The sequence below is a fragment of the Lepisma saccharinum genome, chromosome 2 (assembly GCF_977018435.1).
Source record: "Lepisma saccharinum chromosome 2, izLepSacc3.1, whole genome shotgun sequence".
NCBI classification, from domain to species: Eukaryota; Metazoa; Arthropoda; class Insecta; order Zygentoma; family Lepismatidae; genus Lepisma; species Lepisma saccharinum.
The window spans coordinates 8723179-8741278 of record NC_139230.1 but is presented as its reverse complement, the minus strand read 5'-3'; the positions used below and the strand labels follow the sequence as shown (position 1 = coordinate 8741278).

The 18100-nt window shown below is 37.0% G+C and overlaps 1 protein-coding gene across 5 annotated transcripts in view; it reads right to left on the bottom strand.

The window, feature by feature from the left end:
- The window catches only part of LOC145983907 (1-phosphatidylinositol 4,5-bisphosphate phosphodiesterase delta-4-like), a 207290-nt gene that overhangs the window by 80560 nt on the left and 108630 nt on the right, over positions 1-18100 (bottom strand). For all 5 annotated transcript variants that reach the window (XM_083117023.1, XM_083117020.1, XM_083117022.1 and 2 more), the window contains exons 2-3: positions 5296-5478; positions 4433-4703 (exon numbers count right to left, since the gene is read on the bottom strand). In XM_083117023.1, the coding sequence (XP_082973149.1) occupies positions 4433-4703; positions 5296-5478 (454 nt within the window). The remainder of the gene's footprint in view (positions 1-4432; positions 4704-5295; positions 5479-18100) is intronic.

Sequence of the window (18100 nt, the reverse complement as noted above, 5' to 3'; positions counted from 1 at the left end):
GATAATGGCTTTGACTTGTTCTTGATCTGCCTTTATACCTTCTTTGCAAAACACATGACCCACATACTTCACTTCACTGACCTTGTATTGTACTTTTGCTGGATTGAATTTTATATTCAACTTTCTAGCTCTATCTAACACTTGTTGCAATATTATATCATGCTCAGTCTCACTTTTTGCAGCGATTAACAAATCATCAAAGTATATACTTACACCTGAAATATCACCAAAATTCTTTTCATTGATTTTCTGAAAAAACTCCGGTGCTATTGACAAACCAAATGCCAATCTAGTAAACCTGTAGCACCCAAAAGGAGTATTGAAGGTACACAATTTACTTGAATCTTCATCTAACTCTACATGGTAAAATCCATCTTTCAAGTCAAGTACGGAATAAAGTGACTTGTTACTTAGCCTTGCACTTAACTCTTCCACTGTTGGTATTAACACAAAGTTTCTTTTAATGGCCTTATTCAAATCCTGAGGATCTAAACACAACCTTAGTGAGCCATTTGGTTTTTCAATAATTACTAAATTACTGACCCATGCTTGAGGATTCTCCTCTTTAACTATTATACCTTGTTTTTCCAACACTTCTAAGCTTTGTTTTAATTTAGGCCTCAATGAATGAGGTACTCTTCGTGGAGGCTTAGCAACTGGTTTTACATTTTCATCTATTTCTATTCTTAATTTACCTGAGCATTTACCTACTCCTTCAAAAACATCTTTATTACTTTCAATGAACTCAACCTTGTCACTTGCGAATACTGGATTAACCTGCACCCTTTTCACTAGATTTAGGCTGACACATGCATTTACACCTAATATTGGCTTACATTGCCTGAACTCATCTTTAATTATTACAAACTCTAACTCCATTTCAGACAATTGTGACGCACAGCTTAACTTTGCCACACCTAATGGACGAATTTTTGCACCTCCAAAGCTTTCTATGACCACCCTTGTTGGCCTTAGCTTGTCCTTACTTTTAATTTCACTCAATACCCTTAGTGGCATCACATTCACTTCAGCACCAGTATCTAGTTTGAACTGAATCTCCTCATTCTCTACCATTATTTTTTCTAACCACTCCTTCCGACCATCTTCTTTATTGTGGGTACTTGCACTTCCACTTGCTGCAAATACAGCAGTAACACTTAACACCTCACCACCACTGTCTGACGTGTCATCTTGCAATTCCACATTTTTTACTTGTTTCACTTTACACCCAACTGCAAAATGATTATACCCATTACACTTTTTACAACGCTTACCAAATGCTGGGCATGCTGCTTTTTTATGCTTATAACCACACCTCTTGCACTGATATACTTCCTCTTCATTTTTCTTATTCCTGTTCGTCTTATTCTGGTACAACTTATGAGGATTTACCATACCTCCTAGTGGACGAGTTTCTTCTTCCTTATGGGCTTTCACGACCATCACAGCATTCATACCTGGATTCCTATTCTGAATCGTGGTTGCTTGTTGCTTGCTTCTTTCTGCTGAACGTCCCATTTCCACAGCTTTTTCGAGTGACAAGTCTCCCTCTCGTAACATTCTTTCTTGTAGGCTTCTGTCATGAACACCCAAAACTATACGATCTCGGACCACGCTATCTGCTTGGTCACCAAAATTACACGACTTTACCAGTTTTTTGAGATCAGTTACAAAATTATCGAAGAACTCTCCTTCACTTTGTACACGAGAGTTGAAAACATACCTCTCCACCACAGTATTTTTTCTCGGATTTGCGTAATTTTCATATGCTAGCAAAACGTGTTCATAATTACTCTTGGACTCTTCCGACAAACTAAAAGTACTCAACAAGTCAACAGCCTCCTCACCTATTACATTAAGTAATATGGCAACTTTTACGTCACTAGACTTCGTGTTATGCCCTGCCGCTTTCATATATATTTCGAAGTTCTGTCGAAAGCGACGCCAGTTTTCACTTAGATTACCCGAAAGCTGCAATTCCTTGGGAATCTTGGCCGATTCCATGACGGCGAACAAAATTCACACGTAGGCACTCAACTCACCCGTTCTTCCGCCTGTCTGAAGCCCGAGTTTTATTTTCGGTTCGCAACATTTCCACACGACTGCGCCATGTCTCGTGGTCTTCTATCTCTTAAAAAGACTTCCTTTAGTCAACAACATACTTTATTATCACAAGACTTCTACAAGCAATCTGGCCGCTCTCTCCGATCCACACCTTCACCCTCAGCCATCTGCTCTGACAGTGCTGCCAGTTCCCCCCCGACTCAAGGCACTGTAGATTACACATATGTTACACATATTATATAAAATTACTGTTTATGTCAATCCTAATAAAGCAGGACCTAACAAGCAGAAACAAAGGAAGATTAGTTCATTCAACAAATTCAATCATATGTACACTCCACTTAACATAGTGGAACAAACTTCAACTGCAGAAGTTGTAGCACTTTATGTGAACAGGAGGGTGCACAAAAAGGTGCTCTCCTTGTTTCAGCTTGGAAAATTGTTGAAGCTTTGGTCCATGAAGACTTTTCATGGAACCAGGGGTACACATTACCCCCCCCCCCAAATCATTGTAATCCTCACAAAGTATTTAATTACGACAGCGTATCTACTGGAAGTAACTTTTTCTTAGCTTTACTGAACACTATACTTGATCTGCCCCTCCTCCCTAAACAGGGGTTTCCATCAATCGACCGTCCCTAAAATAATTAATCATACTCCCCCAAAATAGTTTGGATGAATACATAATTGGTCTATTTGAATGAAATACCATGTTATACTGTCCATACTTTTTGTTTGATTTTTGAAAAAACTTAAATCTAGCACATTGATTGCTTAAATGTAGTAAATTAAATTATGTAAATATGCATATAAATAGTGTTTGTAAGTGGGTTTGTAAAACTTACAATTTGAGTATTTAACACAAATTGTTACACAACTTAAGATAAAGATAAAAAATTCAACCTTGGCAAACCAAATAACATGCTCCAGCCGTATGACCAATTCAATTATTGTTTCACGAGACATTACAGAACCCTAGCTAGAAATTCTTAAGCTCATTGCAAAAAATATAATACCGTCCTTCTTTCAAAAGAACTCCCCCCATTTTCTTGGGGTAAATATAATTATTTTAGTAACCCAAAACAATAATTACGTGGATTTTATCTTCAGTACAAATGTAACTTGTTAAAGTAAATTTTTCCTGTGACAAGAAGTTAGAAATGCAGATTCGATATATTTTTGATCCAAATGATGCACCTGCTTTATATTAAGCAGTATACCAACACTAAGCATTATTTATTCACGTGAAATTTTGAATTTCCATGTGAGTAAATCTAAACCGCATTTACCGCATCCATCATGAACTAAGCATTATATTTTAAGAAGTGATGTTATTAATGAATATTGAGAATATTGCTCGTGTCTTGTTATGGAGCTATAGTATAAATCTTCACATTCACCTCAGTATAGTGCCAAACATGCATTCTTGCACCACACCATTGCGAACGAACAAGAAAATGTTTACATCCATTTCATTGTAGGCTTTCAATAATATTAATTTAATGGGGTGTCAATACTTTCTTAGGAACCCGAGATATTTAGTCTTTTCCAGCTTCTCTTTTAGCACATTCGGGGTCAAAAACGTGTGGATACCATTTTGCTAAATATAGTATCCAAAATTTAATGTTTGAACTCTATCTCCTCTATAGAAATACCTTGACAATCTAAAATTTTACACTTTATCAAGAGCTTCCTAAATCCCCCTTTAAATTTAATACTAAATCCCACCACCAAAATTTCCATGCCAATTTTAGACTTACTGTTGATATTGAAGAGTGGATACTGCCTCCTCCAAAAAATTAATTCTGTCTCCACACCGGAATTCCCGCAACAGTCTAAGACAATAGTACTACACAAGAATTGGATAGCCCCTCAATTTAATGCTCAATCCCCCTCTAACTAAAATATCCATCATAATTTAAGACCTAGAGTTGGATACTGCCCCCCCCCCCCCCAATGTTTAATTCAGAATCCCCCAGAACCCACATGTCAATTAAGGCCTAGTATGTAAGAGTTGGATAGTTCTCCCCTCCCCATCGATAATACCCTACACTTTCTTTTCTTCATCTAATGGATTAAATATTGTGCATTTAAGGTGTAAAATGTTTACATATATTTTGGAAAAATACATAAATGTTGAATTTTATAGTATTTGAAGGGAAAAAATCCCCCCCAAAAAAAACTCGATCCCCCCTCCCTGTAAGCACCCCTGCATGGAGCAGGCAACTAGCATTTGGAGAAATATACAGGGCATGTGTACACTAGTATCAAATTTTGCCTAGACTCCACAAGAAGTGATTTTACTTTACAGGGTGTTACAGAAAATTGTACAAAATGAACTTTTGTTATGTAGAAGTACCCTTCTTACCTGTCGTAATTCCTTTCCTGCTCCAATCCTTTGACTACAGTGACTAGATGCTTTAATCCTCGTACCCAACTCTCACAAACTGCTTCATTTGGAGCAACAAGATCAAGACTTTCTTTTGTAGTTCCATGGATTATCGAAAAGCATGCCTTTTCTTCTACAACTGGAGCTCTGCCAGGTTGTTTGTTCATCTTCCTTTCTACTTTGCTGCCAATTTTGTTGAATGTGTCTGTCTTCCATCCTTTCCTTACTTCTAATATGTCACCAATCTCAACTATGAAAATAATAAGAAAATAACATCAAATAGATGTTACGAAATTTACGTAAATAACAAAAAAAGAATGACAATTTATTGAACCAAGAGGAAAATCTTATGAGACACTTCTCATCAACGGTTGGGAATGGACAGTTATCACAGAAAACTTTTGTCGAGGTTTCTTTTTAATGTTCAGACAGGCAACTGAGGACTCTACCTACAGTTTCAAGTGGGGTCTCTGAACCATTGTACAATGTGTAACCTCATTTTCCTTTACATTAACAAGTACATTTCTTTCACTTTTAAACATGTTGTTTTAAGCAGTCGGGTGTCCAAATGAAAGTCAAGGGGGGGTTACAACAACTGTGTCTGGTCCAGATTTAATTATATAAATTATAGCACTGAAATAAAATAAGCCAACCTCCATTAACCCCCGCCCCACTTTTCCAGGAAATTACTGGGAACGTCACTGGTTTTAACAGTATGTGCCAGATTGTAAATATTCCATCAATAAACCAGCAAGTTAAATTAAAAATTAAATTATTGGTTCATCTCATACTAAATCAACAGAATACTCATAATAATTATATTTATGAATAAATATACTCACTCTCTGTTTTTACAGTATAACATGGTGCTTTGTGAGATGGGTCATAGCAAAGCTTCAGATTTTTGTCATCTAGATAATACTTTCGGCGATACCATTTATTGAAAGAACGCACTTTCCACAAATGCGTCCCAGCCTTCAATATTTCAAGAATATCTTCTACAGTTTTGCATTTTTCAATGGCCTCTGAAATAATAACACACATACAATCAGTGATCAGAACGCTAAATTTTAAAAGTAGCTTCGCTACAGCTACAACTACTCTTCCAAAATGTAGCTTCGCTACAGCTACAGCTACATTTACCAAAAAGTAGCTCGCTACGCTACTCCTGTTTGCTACTCGCTACTTCACTACTTTTTGCGCTACATCTGCATAAAAAAAATGAAAACAACCATATGGGTATTAAAAAATCCCCTACTACTGGTAAATAAATTCTGTTATTTGTTATCATGATTCCAGTCATTCGATAATTTTGATAGCAGTGTTACTTCAGTTACTTATTTTTACTATAGTTTTTGAGAATACCATACCTATGCAAGTGGCATATCAATTCAAATTTGATATATGAATATTGCAATTAGGGTGTTACACAAATTAATTATTACAACTATACACAAATAAAATTTGGTAGGATTACGTATTTATGTTCACATCAACATATTTTTCTTGAGAATAAATATTTCATTTTTTATAGACTGATATGAAGTCAGCATTTTGAATGAAAAGTACCTGGAGCCCTTTGACTACAAAAGGGGCCCCAGGTTCGATACCCAGTGGAGGCACATAGTGGTTAGGGTCCAGTCTCGATCAGCTTATCTATGCATAAAATGGACTCAAAACAAAAACTAGGAAAGATGCCAAGTTGGGAGGATGGGATCCTCCTGCTCCTCCATTCCCCGCACTGCTCATCATTCTTCCTCGTTCTCACAATTAGCCAAAAGTGGCAGAAAGCGACTATAGATAAGATAATAATTAAATAAACCATTCATCCTCATTGTCATGATTGAGAGAAGTGGAAGAATATATGAGGAGGTAAACAGAAGAGGACAAATGGGTGGTGAACTATATCAAAGCATTCGAAGATTAATATGGAACAGGGATGTACTTATGAAATGCAAGAAGGTAATATACAACACATACTGTGTGCCAATAATTACGTACAAAGCAGAGACTTGGACAATGACATAGAGAGACAAAGAAAAGATGCATTCAGTGGAGATGAAATTTTTAAGGAGTCTTTTGAGGAAGACTAGAAGGGATAGAATAAGAAATGAGGAGATCCGACAGGCAGTGGGTGTGGTGAAGCTTCAGAACAGGATAGATCAGCCACAGATGAGATGGTTCGGACACATGAAGAGGATGGATGCAGAAAGACTACCAGTAAGAGCTTACAATGCACAAGGAGTGGGAATAAGGCCAAGGGGAAGACCAAGATGTTGGTGGAAAGAGCAGATAGTGGAGAGTGTTAGGAGAAAAGGACAAGATTGGAACACCGTGGAAAGAGAGGAATTGTGAAAGACCAAGAAAAAATGGAGAGGCTTTACTTCTATGCCGACCCAGTAAGAGGCAGGAAATGGCAAAGGATGATGATGATGATGTTATGATTAGCAAAAGTTACAGAAAAGTGACGCAAAAGTAGGAGAAATACATAAATTTGAAAACTATGTATATTAACTAAAGAAAATTGTCGTTTCTGCAGGAAAGTCAATAACTCGTACATACTTTTTGCAATATGATAAAATTATTGAGGAAACTGTCGTGTAAACCTGAGTGCTATAAACGTATTGTAATTTTAAAATTTGTGAACAAATACTATCGCGAAAATAATTGTAAGTCCAGAAACTCTATCATTCATGTAACTGTAATTCCAGAAACTCTATCATTCATGTAACAATAATTTCTTGCTGGTGAGATCCTATATACTGACGCTGGATGATCAATGCTGTTAACGTACTGAGCCATTTATTGCTGGCACTATTCCCTTGTCAATGCAGTAGACATTCATCGATCGTTTTTGCACTGCAAGTTGTCTCTCACACAGTAATTAATGACACTTTGGTATCTCTTACACCATGAATATCCACGGGATTTGTTCCGAGGGTGACGCAAACGAGGCATTTTTTTCCAGTGGTGCAGCAAACGAGGCATGTTTCTCCCCAAAATAACGATGCAGCTAAAAAAACGTAGCTGTTAGCAGGAATATATTCATATATGTCAGTTAGTTATCTGGCTATCTGAATTATTCATATACTAATTAAATAAATTACGCAGATATCTATAATCTACAATCTAGATAATCTGTATCTCCATGCAATAGACTGTCTTTATGAACCTCCTGCAAAATTAAGGGTTACTGTCGATTTTTTCTGACGCTGTTGCCACATTCAAAATTCACCTCAAAATGCTGAGAAAAAAATGTAGCTGTAGCGAAATTTTCGCTGCAAACTACAGAAATTTTGTAGCTTCGCTACCGCTACAACTACAATTTTCAAAATGTAGCGTCGCTACAGCTACCGCTACAAATTTTGTAGCTAGCTACAGTAGCGACGCTACAAGTAGCTCGCTACTTCTGACCACTGCATACAATTAATAAATTACTGAAACAAATAGTCTAAGTTAGATAGCAAATATTATATAAGCATCAATATACACATTGTCAAACAAGTGCTGTCAGGGTATAATGTGATTGAGCATTACTTTTATTATTTTCATGTTTTAAGTCCACTTTATGCTCAGATACGATAATTGGGTCTGATCTAAACTTTACAGTGGGATCTGAATCACTGTACAATGTGCCTTTACCAGGAATCGAACCTGGGACCCTTTGATTACAAATCAACGGACCAGTATGCCATCAACGAGGCTTGATATCATTAAGAAAAGTGGAATATGCAACTTATACAAAATGTATATTTTCCCATAATATTCAATATGAAGTTTAATATTGTAAATAATACATTTAAACAAATGTTTATAAATGTTGTTTCACTACAACCAGAATTAGGGAATCTATGAACATTATTGTATTAAGGGATACAACACTGACACCTGACAGAAAAAAACTGGAGAATAAATTATCTTAAATAAATAATCTTGACAAACATGTGACCACCTAAATATACTGGTGTGTGTATACGAACACTGTCGCTTAAGCATGCATAGAATCAAGCAATCAAAATATCTACATAAACTATTTCCATAACAAAAAGTGCATTTCAAGTTGGAAATATTCACAAGATCTGCAATTAACAGGTCTAGTAGCATGCTCTCGTTATAATTGTTCTAACAATTCGTGCAATAACAAAGTTTTCTCTGCTTAGGGTAATCGCGATAACGAAAATGTCAGAATATCAGATAAAGTTGGTAGAGAGGGAGCAAGGATGTCCAGAGGTGGGCTGTTGCCCTTGTGTAATTAATGACAATCTAAAATTATACCCACCTGGAATTTTCTCCTATTGGTTCCGATAGCCAATGTGACTTTTTAGGCACACTATTGGAACAAATTGGTTAATTGTAATGAATTGGGTTCTACTGGAATATACTTTATTGCTTTCGTAAAAAGGTAAAGTGCTCCCCTGTGCTTAGCACCATGCCATGAAGGTGTATAGGGGGGTGTGAGGGTAACGCCCCACACTTTCTTGATCCGGTCGTGAGTGGGTGTGATGTCATCAGCATCACGCCCCTAACTGCCTTTACCCCCCAGGGTTTCCCCCAGGTACCCATGTCATTCGACGCTGGGTGGGCACCGGGGCCGCTTCCAACATATATAAAAGCACTACTATTATCAGAAGGGAGCAGATTTTTAGGTAGAAAGTAAGAAAGTTTCTTTATGCTGCTTTGGAAGTCTGCCATACTCAGTAGGAGTGATCATATAGCTGCAATATAATCGGTGAAGTCTTATTTCACATAAAAATGCATAATTTTACCTTTACCATAGAAGAACATGAAATGTACATATATGTTTTAAAATAAAACAAAATAAAGTTTCAGATTTCTTGTGTAAATGGATATTTTGGAGTTAGTGCATAAAATACACTAACTATGCGGTAAATTAGTAAATTACTATCTTATTCGGGACTCCACAACACACTGGTCAGTACTGCTACAGCACCTACAATGGCACAGTACTACTGACCTACAGTTTAATTGATTGACTGATTTGTTTTTATTTTACTTGCTATTCTGCCACCTTTGGCTTATCACAAAGATGAGGATGCATGGTGATAAGATTAAATGGGTGAAAGGACAATCACAAACACAGGAACTTATTACGGTAAGTAGTTTCTTCTGTAGAAATTAAGAAATCTGTCCGAAGGATAGTAAACTAGTACCCAATGAAGAAATCATATAAAACAACTACAATAAATGTCTGGTATGTCATGTGGAATTTGCTCCTTTCACACACTACGATGAACACGTTTTTTAAGTGTGTAACTGCATACGTTAACACACTTCTAGAAAATTGAAGAACATACTATTTCAGTCACAAATTGACATCATGTTCTTCCTATATTCATGCGAAAACAGAAAAAAAAAAGTTTCAAGAAAGAACTTACCCACAACGTTTGAAAAAGTAACAAACAAAACACTGTCGAAGTCGACTAAGTTGATCAAAAGATTGCGTTTCTCCAACTGCATTACACAAACACACATAAGAATAATCATGGAAATTCCATATTAAAAAAATATATTTTTAAAAAAGTTCCATCCGGACTAGACATCTCTCCCTGATCGCACAAGACTCTAGCAACCTTCGTGTTCTGACGTCAGCGCGGAAATCTAGGATGCCTTCGTTTCGTTGTTAGGTTTAGTTCTTTTAGCATAAATAATACATTTGCATTGTATTTGTGCTAAGAGAACTAAACCTAACAACGAGGTATTCCGCTCTGACGTCAGCTAGTGCGCAGTTCCAAGGGAAAGTAAACTGTCCTTGCCCCCTCTCCCAGTTATGAAACCCAATCGCCGCCACTGGTTCCAAATGAACAACATTCATTACAATTCACTAATTGGTAATTTGCGTTAATTGTTATAAAGAACTTAATATTGCAACACCTTAACAGATCGATTCAGGAACACTATACCTCGAACTGAGTGTGTGTTTTTTTACGGGGGGGGGGCTCTTGTTTCCCCTTACAAAAATCCTGCGGACGTCCCGGATGGATGGAGAAGGGAAAGACACAGGCAAAACTAGCAGAGGGGGGGGGGGAGGGAGACGAGAGAGCGCATGTTTCTATGCCATTCATCCTTGATAAGATAAAAGCCCTGGCCTTTTGGCAAGTTGAAACCCTCATGCAACATATGTGAATCAAAGCTATTATGTTTTGGAAAGGGCTAATCAGTGACAACCCCACCGACTTCTTCGCAAGCGATTTGACCTCAATTAACCCTCCTGCACTGGCCTATCCGGTCCAGGGTTCTGGATCATTTCGTACGCTGCACCAGGCGGAATCTCGTACCGCTCGTGATTACGCCAACATTCACTACGGAATTAAGCAAATCGCCGATAAGTCTCGACTCAAGACCTTGATAGCATGCCTAGAACCTTAAGTATGCAGTTAGCAGCTGAAAAGAAAGCAAGTGTGATAGAGGTAATGATCCGATAAATGCAAATCCTGGCCGAGTTACTCCAAATGTGGCGTTAGTATTCCTAAGGTTCTTAACCTATGACCTGCGTGTCTGCGAAGAGTTTGAGTTTGTTTTTGAAGTCCACTTTGTGCACGGAAAGTCTAATTGAGACTGGGCTCACAGTTCAAAGGATCCGAACCCGAAACCTCTTGATTAGGCGACCATGCTACCACTACGCCATCTCGGAGGACTAGGAGTCTATGAAGATTTGAAGAAAATTTTTCGAGCTTTTCCACTTGTCGTGATGGACTTTTCACTTATTAAATATATTTTAAAATATGTTCCACAGTTTGCTAGAGGTAACAATGAACAATGTTTTTTATCGTTTGTATTAATACGAGAGGTTATTTATAATACCTCATTTCCAGATCGTTCAGGATCATAACACGTTCCGGAGATATAGGAAGAGGAGACTGGAGAATCCTGATGGCTTTCGTTAAGACCAAACTGTGTAAAATATATATACATATAAATATATTTTTTCTGGAAACCCTCCATCGTAAAACCGGTGTAAAAACGGATTGGTAAGCGCAGACTCAAAATACAAGTTTCGTCCCGATATAACGAGACTTGTACTGTAAGTGGAATTGAAATGCAGCACCCATCACATCAAAAACAATATTAGGTCATCACTCTGTTCAGATGCAATAAAATATATTGTAAACCTGTAATGAAAAGTTGAGGAGCAACTTTAAATGTTTGACGCACTTTAAGACTTTCAAGAGTGTCCTGGGGCTCCGAAACAACAAAATATATTCAGAGGTCAGTGGTAAGGGTCAATACCGCTGCTGTATTTGTTCTCTGGTGAAATAAGTCAGTAATGACTGTTTTCTTTCCACGTGTGGAATCACTAATAAGTATTTCGATTTTAATTGATTCTCGCAAAACTGTTGCATGTATTTGTATGTTCGTTATTTTAAGGCTGTCACTTCTGACTAATCGCGACGATGAGGATGGACCCTAACATGACATTGATGAAAGAGCACTTAAAAAGCACCCATGCCCAAGCCGGGATTCAAACCTGGAAACTTCGGTGCCGTGCTCGAAGCGGCAATTCCTGGATTGGCCGAATTTGAGAAAATTTGGGGGGGGGGGATCAACACGGAGACATTGCAAGGGATGCTTGACAATAATTTTCTTAACTGGAAGGGATAGGCCCCGATAGCGTTGCTTCGGTGGAGAATCGAACTCTACCACTTAACACGCTCGGCAACCAAGACTGCAAATAAAAAATAAAGTTTGTGCTTATTTGCTATTTCCTGCGTGTTATTAACTTTAGATAAAATATTTGTATCCAATGGAAACCCGCAAGGAGCCTGACATCACGAGTCAGATGTATCGAAGTGGCTATGGGGTGTCTATTGGACCAAATATAAACGAGCAGTGGTGGTGGTGCCCTCGGCCGCCTTTACCTCCAGGTACTCACTTATTAGAAGCTGGGTGTGCCCCAGAGCCTATTTATGCAGGAACAAGGTCGGAAAATTTCCCAACCTTTGATCACCCATGCCAGGGATCGACCCCGGTTTCCCACGTGGCAGTCCAGCTAGACCACTGCGGCTTTTTTTTTTTTTTTTTTTTTGCGTGCCTAATATTCTTCAGACATTCCTCTTTGTGCAAATGTTTTAAGTAAAATGTTCCTAGAGTACAGTTACTCACAATGTTGTTCGTACAGGGCAAACGTATCGACAGAGTCGGATTTGCTAAAGAGCATTTACATAAGGATCAGGAGTTATAGGACAACGTGATCTTGTCCGATTAAACCAAAATAAACTTGTACGATCAGATGGTGTGACCAGAGTGTGGAGGAAGGCAAATACGCAGGACAATGTTGCCAATACAACTAACTAACTAACTAACTAACTAACTCTCTAGCCTTCTTAAACCCGAAGGTTCATGGCTGCAGCAACACAGGCCTTCCATCTGTCCCTATCTTGAGCAAGATCTATATACTCTTTTCCATCCCTACAGATTTCCTTTACGTCCATCTCAACGTTGTCCCTCCATCTTCGTCTTGGCCTTCCTACAGGTCTCTTACCATCTGGTTTCCCAACAAGAATCCTGTAAACTCCTCTTTCCTCTCCCATTCGTGCCACATGGCCTGCCCACCTAAGTCTTCTTGATTTAATTATTCTAATAATATCTGGACATGAATACAAATTATGTAGTTCTAAATTATGTAACCTTCTCCACTCACCTGTCTCCTCATCCCTTTTAGGTCCAAAGATTTTCCTAAGGATCTTATTTTCAAATACTCTCAATTTATGTTCCTCTTTCAATGTAAGGGACCAAGTTTCACACCCATATAATACTACAGGCAAAATTACTGTTTTGTATATTTTAACTTTTAGTTTCTTAGATATTAAACGAGAAGACAAAAGTTTATGAAGATAGAAGTAACATGCATTTCCTGAATTAAGCCTACTTTTTATTTCCTCTTTAATATAATTTTCATTTGTTAATATTACTCCTAAGTATTTGAATTTGGAAACTGGTTCAAACGAGTTGTTATCAATAATTAGATTTTGATTATTACCTAACACTTGGTTTCGGCCTGTAAGCATATATTTAGCTTTCTCTTTGTTAACTTCCAAACCTATCTCTTTAGCAGTTTTGAAAAATATTTTAGCATTATTCTTAATCGTATTTATATCATCCCCCAGTAAGTCTACATCATCTGCATATGCTAACAACTGAGTCACACCATTTAATTTTAGTCCTTCTTTAGTTTCTTTTACCTTCCTTACAGCATATTCTAAGGCAAAATTAAAGAGCAATGGAGATGATGCATCTCCTTGTTTTAACCCATCATGAATTATAAATTTGTCAGACATATTATTACCCACACGAATTTTACTTTCTGTTTCACTGGTGCATATTTTTATCATACTAACAAGCTTCTTAGGTATTCCAAACTCTACTAATATATTATATAATTTATCTCTTTTGACCGAATCATATGCTTTTTTGAAATCAATGAATAGCTGATGGACATTTTGATTATATTCCCACTTTTTTTCAAGTGTCTGTCTGATGTGAAAAATTTGATCTGTAGTTGATCTGTTACGTTTAAATCCACATTGATAATCACCTATAATTTCATTAGCATATGGGGTTAGTCTTGTTAAAAGAATGTTAGACAATATTTTGTATGTTGTTGAGAGTAGAGAAATTCCACGGTAATTATTGCAGTTCATTTTATCACCTTTTTTAAACACAGGAACAATTATGGATTCTTTCCACTGTTGAGGGATTTCTTCTTTATTCCATATTAAACAAATTAATTTATGAATTTGACATATTAATGAATTTCCACCATATTTAATTAACTCAGCTGGTATTAAATCAATGCCAGGTGCTTTGTTATTCTTTAGCCTTTTAATAGCATCTTTAACTTCAGTCAAGTTAGGTTCTGGAACTAAAGGTTCTGCTGTGTGTACTTCATTTACTTCTGATTTATCTCCTACATGAACATTTAAAAGGTCATTAAAGTAGTTCTTCCATCTATTTAGAATATCGCTTGGGTCAGCTAGAAAATCACCGTCTTAACTTTTATCAAGTTTACTTTAGGTTGCCACCCCTTTCTAAATTCATTTACACCTTTATATAAATCTCTGATATTTTTATTTTTGCTGTTTGTTTCAATTTCGTTAATTTTGCTTTTCAAGTAATATCTTTTTTTACTTCTAAACGTGCGGTTAACTTCTCGCTTTATTCTATTATAATTGCTTAGATTTGTATCATCCGAGTTATTTAACCACCTAAGTCTAGCCTGATTTCTTATTTCTATTAGATTATGACATTCATTATCAAACCATGGCTTACTTTTTCTTGGTTTATGGTATCCTATAGTTTCTTTAGCTGCTGATTCTATTGCATTACGTATGTGCTCCCAATTCTTATTTACGTCTGTTTCATTTATATTTTCATCATCATTTAAATCCTGCAAAACATCAAATCTATTTGACAGTTTAATTTGGTAATCTTTCTTAATTCTTTCATCAGCAAACTTTCCTTTATCAAATTTTATAACTTTTAGATTTTGTTGCTTATGATTTATCACTGAGAGTCTTTCTCTTAATTTAGCAATTACTAAATAATGGTCACTGGCACAGTCAGCACCTCTATGTGTACGAACGTCAATTATACTAGTATGCCTTCTCTTATCAATGAGAATATGATCTATCTGATTATGAGTTTTACCATCTGGAGAAGACCAGGTATATTTATGGATATATTTATGTTGCCAATACAACGCCTACGGTAAAACATGTTGGAGGACCCATTATGATCTGGACCTGTATGTCGACTAAAGGAGTTGGAAAATGCAAGTCATTGGCGGAACCATGGACAAAGATGTCTATAATAATATCCTAAAGAATAACGTGAAAAAAAGTGCCCAGCACTGGAGTTGCCACGTGTGTTCACATTCCAGCAGGATAACGACAGCAAACATACTGCTCAAATCAACAGGAACTGGTCGATTTTGAATGTACCAAAGCAGTTGAAAACACTAGTTCAAAGATCAGATTTGAATTCGATTGAGCATTTACGGACATTTTTGAAGAAACTTGTCCATAAACATGAGTGCAAGTCAAAATAAGATCTGAAGAGGGCAGTGGCTTTAGAGTGGCAGGGAATCAGCCCAGACATCTGCAAGACCTTGGTCACTTCTATGCACAGGAGATGCCAGGCTGTTATTAAGGTCAAGGGTTATGCATCTGGCTACTAAAATGTCTCATGTTGTAACATTTTTATGTTTGTTTTTCTGTTTTCATTGCAACTGTACGAACAGAAATGTGACATCAAAGTAGCATGTTTGTGCTAAAATGTACGTTTTTTTCCGTTATTAATAAAGTTTATGGGCGAACAAGCTGTTGTAAATAAATCACCATGTGTGATATAACTAAATGTAGGGAGAATACCTAATGTACTAAGGCTTAATGAAATTTGTGCTTTCGTTTACTTCTCGCACTTCATCTGTACGAACAACATTGCGAGTAACTGTCTTTATGCTATCTAAAATTCTAGCTTCGGTCTCACACCCAGCCGTAAGGTTATATCAAAGTTGAACGTGACAAATTGAAATGCGGCGTTGGTTGAATTTTATTCATTATCCAACCAATTGTATTTAATTTATTCCCCTTTATTTTTATTTACGGAGCTTTCGTTTACTTTTGTGCACAACATACTTCAGTGTTATTTTCTACTGAAGGTCAAAATACTCTGAAAAAAATGAAGTTATCAACTAGGAAAGGGGTGGGGGATCGAAGTACAAAGGATATATTTCTCGCTGATATGCCCTCATGTTGCCAGCTTTTACAATGAACAACACAAAAATGAAATAAATATAGAAATATGTAACCGAATAATTTTCATTTTTCAAGCAACAAAGTAATTAGCTTAGTTGAAATTCAATATATTTAAACATATTTCTGCTTAAAACCGAAGCTGTAATTTGTTACTCCTGCTTTAGTGCTTGGGAACAGGCGATATTGTTATTTACTTTTTGAAGTTGGTATCTTGGATTGGAAGCTTCGGACATAACACATGTTGAGGGGCTAATCGGGGCTGAACCTACAGACATGCGCTTCCACCTCGAATCCACCAGACCCCCACAAAATGTGAGAGCTCAAACCCATATACTATTGAGACGCCATCTCAGGTGCTTCGAAAGCTATTCTAATCCACAGCTTATACATCCAATAATGAATATTAGCGAGAAGATTTGTCGCATTAAATTCCACATGGAACACATTACTTAAAGTTTTGATTAGTCTACTATCACTACCAGCATGAAAAATTGTCGCTCGACTTACGAAATTGTCCTTTGTTTATACTTAAAAATGAAAACTTAGGCCTATTAGTTCAGTTACAATAGGCAAGGTAGTGAGAAGAAATTTGGGAGGTGATATTAGTTTTATTTGTTTTACTTCGTTTTTCCGCTGACTGCGAAGAATAGGATGAATGGTGATAGGATAAAATTCAGGACAGGACAACAAGAGCCCTAGGGAGGATTATACTGGCCGTGGGGTAATGCAGTCCAAGGAGAGATTTTGACATTTGAGTGTCTTTCACCTTCAACAAAAATGGAATATTGAGAGATCTCGGAACAAATATTTAAAAGGAACAAATATAGGACGAAACAATTATGCTTCAGTTTGTAGATTCTTAAACCTGCATTTTTTGTTGCAGCTTGCATGATACGCTGTCAAGATTAGAAGAAGACACTTGAACGTGACACTTCTCCACGTGGAACTGGAAGCTATTATGTAACTGCAGAGACCAATACTCGTTGGCAGAGACTCGACCTTACTATTTCGCAGTAGACTGATATCAGTAATACTCCTCGAAAAATAGAATAGCTACAGATATCTTTGAATAAAAATACTTCTGGTATAATTTCTAGACTGAACGAACGTGTGTAACATGTGTCAGTTACATCGAAATAGCTTTCTGTTGCTACTTTTTTGGTTGCTTCCTTCAGGTAAAATAACGTTAGGCAACACATGCTTTATTTATTTGCGTTAACAATATTAGAAGAAAACTACCGTAAGGGGGGGTGGGGATTAGTATAAAATTCGCCTCAATGAAAAATTACCTAGCACAAACAATATTCACATGTGCGCAATCTAATCTGACGCAAAGAAAAACTGATTAAGTACATAAAAATAAGATTAATTTTAACTTTGATATGGGATTGTTGACCGCAGGTTCAAGAACACAGCAAGTCCATGCAACATTCTAATTTGCGTCATATCTAATGATTAGAGGTAATTAAGGTAGCAGCAGGAGCACATACAAGAGGTCCTGTCTTTCGCTGTGGGAACTTATCAAAGGCATAAATCAAAATTACACTTAAGGATCTGAAGGACCTTGCCACGATAGTTCATTATTTGTCAATTTCTAACAGTGAAATAGAGAAGAGAACTAACATAATTTCACGCCAGGGATTCGAACTCAAGGCATTACCTTAAATGCTTCGTCGCGGTAGCAGACATTCGTTCCACTTTGAATTTACGAGCATAAATAAAGTTTATTAGATTCTAAAATACAGGAGCGGCAGAGGTGCCTCCCCGATTGTGTAGTGGTAATGTCGTCGCCTTGCGATCAAGAGGTCCCGGTTTCGATACCTGGTGGAGGCACATTGTGGATTCCACGTTAAACTGTAGGTTCAGTTCAGAT